The 6,256-nt window shown below is 31.2% G+C and overlaps 2 protein-coding genes across 2 annotated transcripts in view; both read right to left on the bottom strand.

Moving 5' to 3' along the window:
* Positions 1-2,435: 2,435 nt before the first annotated feature.
* LOC107874425 lies at positions 2,436-3,317 on the bottom strand. Its single transcript, XM_016721211.2, has 2 exons — positions 2,967-3,317; positions 2,436-2,882 (listed from the first exon to the last, which is right to left on the bottom strand). Exons 1-2 carry the CDS (start codon positions 3,315-3,317, stop codon positions 2,436-2,438), a joined length of 798 nt encoding a protein of 265 aa, XP_016576697.1.
* A 1,835-nt stretch (positions 3,318-5,152) lies between these two features.
* Positions 5,153-6,256, bottom strand: part of LOC107873496 — a 7,008-nt gene continuing 5,904 nt past the window's right edge. Inside the window, exon 2 of the mRNA XM_016720359.2 lies at positions 5,153-5,824. Coding sequence (XP_016575845.1) covers positions 5,260-5,824 — 565 coding nt within the window. The 3' untranslated portion in view covers positions 5,153-5,259. The remainder of the gene's footprint in view (positions 5,825-6,256) is intronic.

The raw sequence follows: 6,256 nt of genomic DNA on the forward strand, positions 1-6,256 counted from the left end.
CAGTGGCTTGAAATTGGGTTACTCAAATATCATTCTTCCAAGTAAGTTATTTAGAAACATTTCTAAATTATTGAGAATAGTTCAGAAAAATAAATCTTGGTGAAGTCTAATCCTTATTTATGTTGCAGGAAACAAATAGTCAATCACTATCTAAAAAATGCTCCAGGATTAGGTTATCCTCTATTGGACTTTGTTGTTACACAGGCACTCTCAAAAAATTGGTTCTACTTAATACCGCAACACAACACATGTTGGAATGATGAGGTAAATTAAACTAAACTATATCATACTTGTTTAAACTTTTACTAAAAATTTACTCATTATTACAGAATACATATGTATCAAAATGTGATGTATAATCACATTTTATACATCTAATGGTAACAGATCATACATTCCTGTTCTTGACCACTACATAATAATACCTAAAACATGACTTATAATCTGTTGAATTATTAAATATCATACATGAGACGTGATGTATAATCACATTTTTATACATGTTATGTTAACAGATCATACATTCATGTTCATGAACAACACATAATAATAACTAAAACATATGCCTTAGAATCTATTGTATGATTAAATATCATACATGTTGTGTGATGTATAATCACATTTTATAAATGTAATGTAACAGATCATACATTCGAGTTCTTGAACAATACATAATAATAACTAAAACATATACATTTATCTTTCAATGTTTAACATATTCTTACCATTTTAAACCTGTAGCACTTAGATGTGATATTCTATCACTTGAGAAAAAAATTGATGTTGCAGCAGTGTAATACATATAGTTATACGACAACCAGCTGCTTTTTCAAAATATATATCGAAAAGACATGCGAACGATATTTTTCAGCAATTGAAACAGATCAGATATCCACACAAGAAGACTACACAGAATCTGTTATTGTGGCTTCAGATGAAATCGCTATACCAAATATAATTAATGGATTCTGCATTCCTGCGGGTTTACCATGGCATTTGGTTGATGAGGTATATGTTTCCGTTAATTGTGGAAAAGAATATCACTGGGTATTGACTGTAATTGTGTTAAAGGAGAGAGTCATACGTGTGTATGACTCACTGTCAAGCAAAAGAAAAAGTGAACCACCAACCGAAATACGAAAGTTAGCAGCCATGCTGCCTACTTACTTGTCGGACAGTAATTTTTTTGAAAAGACTGTAAGAATTGATTGGTCTACACTTAAAGCGTACGAAGGGAAGCTTGGTCTGCAAAATGGTGAGATAAGTCACAACTCATTTGATGTTGAATACGTCCAAAACATTCCACAACAAGCGTCTGATAGTTTGTAAGTGACTATTACTTTTTAAATTTTTACATGTATAATCATGCTAAATTAGTAACCGTATTGGTCTTTCATTTTATTATAAAATCAGGGACTGCGGAATTTTTGTGGCTGCATATGCAGAATTATTGAGTGAAGGGAAGTAAGTCCATTCATGTGAGTTTAAAGCTGCAACTCAACGTGCACGGTATGCTTCATTACTATGGCATTGCGGAGTGACGAAGGCAACAAAAGATTATACGAGTGATAATGACGATCCTTCTAGGCCAAAGAATACTTTTCTCCAATCACCTGATCAAAGTGCAATTGTTACTTTGGAGTAGCACCTTCTAAACATATTCTAATTGCTTTTTTAGTTGTTTCTGTTAAATAGTTATATACAATAATGTTTTTTTTGAATGTTGATTTTTAGGCACCATTATATAGATAGCAGTTTTTCTTGTACATACATTTACATGAACTTTATTGTACTGATTCTATATTGTTTGTTAATTAATCATTTTCCAAACCTAATATTACTAACACTGTATACCAACAAATTACATATTAATAAATTATATATATGTAAAACATTGTGTTTTTTTCTAGCATTAAAAAAGTTAAAATTATATTATGAGTTAATTATACATTGAACAGGCATCAAATTATTTTTGATAAATTTATTAGGTAACATCATACATGTTGACGTATTCAATAAAATTTAAGAAGAATAACAGTAGATCGTAAATTGTAAACAAACTTAATGTATGAGCCATTAGACGTACTACTGATAAGAAAACAAGAATATTTTGTAATATCATACATACATCTTAATGTATAATCCATACTCATACACAAAATTGTTTACTTTATATTTCACCAGTTCTTAAGTTTTTTAAAAGCATTTACTTTAATACCATACATATTGTTGATGTATAATAGTATAACAAACATAATATATATAAAATATGTTAACAGTAAATATATTATACATTATAACGACATATTAATACATTACAATAATGAGCAATAAAGTCACAAAATATGATATTTCAAAACTGTATTAATTGGTTGCGATGTTATGTAGTTATAACCAAACTAGCAATTAGCATTTAGAACAACAAAATAAAATCTTCAACTTTCTTTTGGGAAGAAACCGCACGTCTTACGATTGTGGCCTGCACGCCCGCATTTACCGCAATGATTTGAACTTACAGTAAGTGATTCACTAGATTTCAAATGCCTTCCTTTTTTTGATCTCCCAGGAGGTCTTTTGTATTTGGGTGGCAAAACTTCTTCGGCATCAACAGATTCTGGAACAATCCAATCTTTCATGTCTGGCATAGGAACTGTGGGAAGTTCATACGTCTTGACAATGGTGTTTGGCCTGTACAATTCTGAGCAATAACGTCCATACTCTTTTACATCAATATTTATACTCTTCAAAATGACAATTGTGTGTACACATAAAATTTCATCAATTTGATACCGATAATAATTACACATGCCACGATCAATATCAACAATATACCTCCTTCCTAATTCATACACACAGTACAAATAACTACCAGCTATCTTAACCTGTTAGCAATGAATAATTTTATACAGTTAAAAACATACAAATTAACAACAAATATAAAGATATTCAACTATCATAATACATACCGTCATCCGCAACGATTTAACTCCATTATCAGTTAGTATTTCTTGAAATCTTCTCCAGAGCGTTGTGTTTGTATAAGATGCAATTTCACTGTTCTTACAATTCCATGCAGCGAATAGAATCCTAACTTCTTCAAGGAAACCTAAAATAGGAAGTACTATAACATCTACCAAACAACCGTTAATACATTCAGCTATATTAGAGGTCATCGTTCTACCTCTATTAATAGGGGAGTGACATCGAGACCATTTATCATATCCAGCTTCTTCCAGATATTCCTTAACTCTGGGATTAACCTTTCCAACCTTTGACATAATGTAATCAAAATCTTCTTTTCTATAAGCTTTAGCCATTGAATAATAAAGGTCACTAAGGATGCATTTATTTTTTTTAAGATTCAGACGTCTGAATCTGAACGTATATCTGAATGATTAAGATGTTGTCTCTAGATCTGAAAACTGAATGATTAAGACCGTTTGTTTTTCAATATCTGAATGTGCAAAAAAAAATTATTTGTATATATAATAAAATAAAAAATATAATTCAAATAAAAAATTAATTATATATTAGAAAAATATGTAATTTAATACAACATAATTATTTTTTGATTGAGAAAAAATATTTATGTTTGTTAGTAATAGTGAAGATGATTTATAATGGTGGTTGAGGTGACAATGATTGATGCTAGTGATTAAAAATGTTGGTGGTGATAATTGGTATTGTAGTGACTGTTATGATGGTGGAGATTGATGATGGTAGTAGTGGTTGTGATGTGACGTTGCGTGATGTTAGTAGTTTGAGGTGTTGATTGTGTTGGCTGAAACATGAATACATCATGGATGACGATGTGTTAGTATTAGTTGGAGATGTTGTTTGTTGTGATGGTGGAGATGGTTGTTAGTAGAGATAAATTGTAGTGATGGTAGTGGTTGAAGTGGTGGTAGAGGTGGCATTACTAGTGACAATGGCGGCGGCGGTAAAAGATTGTGTGGAGGTTGTGATGTATTAGTGGTAGTTAATGGTGCTGTGGTGGTGCTAGTTGTGATAGATGAGTTGGTCAGTAGTAGGAATTGACCGGTAGTGGTTGATGATGGTGTTGTTGTTGGCGACAGTGGTGGCGGTGAATATAATTAGAATAATAGAGGTAGTAGGTGTGGTATTGGTTGACAATAGTGGTTGGTAGTGATATTTGTTGTCGATAGTGGTTGTGGTGGTGGAGGTGGTTAGTGGTGGTTGACAGTGGTGGCGGTAACAGGGGTGGTTAGTAGTGGTGACTGCTGATTATGAATAAAGTGGCGAATATTATCCAACACCAGAATAACTCTTCAGACCTATTAAGACTTGGTTCTAGATCTGAATGATTAAGATCTATTCAGACATATTAAGAGCTAAAAACTTAATAAAAAACAAATGCAGTTAATGGTCTGAAGTCTGAACCATTCAGATTCAGACCTCCATTAAGTGCAAACAAATGAGGTCTAAGTCTGTCTTTGCTTTTTCCAAAATATTTACAAACATTTTTTCATTAATGCCAAATACATGCTAGATGGGGGACATTAGGATAAACAATGCTCACACCTTTTATGATACTCTCGTTTCAATTCGATACAACACACATGTTGTCCCGTTCTCCAAATGCTTCTCTAAATTGATGAAAAAACAAGTCAACGAATTGTCATTTTCCGAATCCATAACACTGTAAGCTAATGGAAGAATACATCCTAAACAAAAAAAAGCCAAAATAATATGTGCAGGTCTATAATATATGTACACCATTGAACAGGTCTCTAGTTATTTTAGATTTATGTAATACATAACATCATACATGTTGTCCCACCTTTATCACTAAATTGAAAACAACTAAAATAAAATAACATCACATTTTTTAATAACGTATAACAATACATCATACATTGTAAACACGCTGTTAGGAAATTATACATTTAATTATTAGTAGATGTATCAAACATTATACATAAAATTGATGAGAAAATATGGGTATTTTACAACATCATACATACACCATAACGTATAATCGCTAATCTTACACATATAACACAAAGCAAAATCTACTTAAATTTTTCTCATTCTATTTTAAAATGAATATGATATTTATAAGGTTGTTTAAACAGAAACTAGCATCTATTTTATAGAAAAAAACAATAATACAAAATAAAAGGTGTACATCAGTAATATATGTACTCATTAAGCAAGTCCAAATTTTATTATACATACAGGAGCAACGTATAATCAGCTAGAATGCATGCAAAATGATGAATTATCAAAGATAGTATTTCAAATTATAATACCTGCACCATCAAGAGTGCTTTCCGATACAAACGTTTCTTGATATGGCCCGCTTAAATGTGTACCATCTACAACTACTACTGGGCGGCAAAATTCAAAGCCCCTAATCATAGGATGTAAGACAATAAATAAGTATTTAAACTCGTTATCTAATGCCTTATGCATCCAAATATATGATCCAGGATATACCTGGTTCAACATATATATATAACGGGACATTTTTCGATATCCATCATCTGGTCCATCTTTATGCATCGCAATTAGCTTTTCTTTTGCCCGCCAAGCCATCATGTAGTTAATATTAACACCGTAGACGACCTTCATCTCTTCAATTATGTCCGCAGGTGTGTGTATTCTCTTGTAATTAATTAACTTTGGTGCAGTAAATTCACAGACAAAAACTGTTGTTGCAACCAAATTATTCAGTGCTCTATCACTTAGGCTGCAACTATGTTCCGAATCAAATGTCTTTATCACAAAGATTTTTGAATGATTCATCGAATACTCCTTCATGACCCATTTGCAATCTTTGACACGGCAGTGTAACACATAACTGTAGTTACATTTTAAAATGTGTTGTCAATTTATTAACATACATATAAAATCAATAATTTGAATTAAAATATCATAATTAAACTGTTACAGATTTATTATACATTCAAATGAATGTATGATGACATATTATACATTGTAAATATGCTCCATTTTGTGCAAACAACAAAAATCAGAAATTGAAGTCAACAATGAAACTCCATTAACAAAGGCTATTACAAACCAAGAACATCCTTTACAGCATCTACAAATAATAAATAATAATTTATTTCATACCTTTGTTTGTCAGATCGTTTAGTATAGGTGTTGAAGCCATTCGATATTGTATATTTCGTCATAACCGATACCAAAGTTTGCTTATCCTTATAAAGTTGGTTAACTTTTATTTCAGTGTTCTTGCAATCAGTAATGAAATTATTAACTTTAAATTCTG

This window comes from Capsicum annuum, chromosome 6 (assembly GCF_002878395.1).
Source record: "Capsicum annuum cultivar UCD-10X-F1 chromosome 6, UCD10Xv1.1, whole genome shotgun sequence".
NCBI classification, from domain to species: domain Eukaryota; kingdom Viridiplantae; phylum Streptophyta; class Magnoliopsida; order Solanales; family Solanaceae; genus Capsicum; species Capsicum annuum.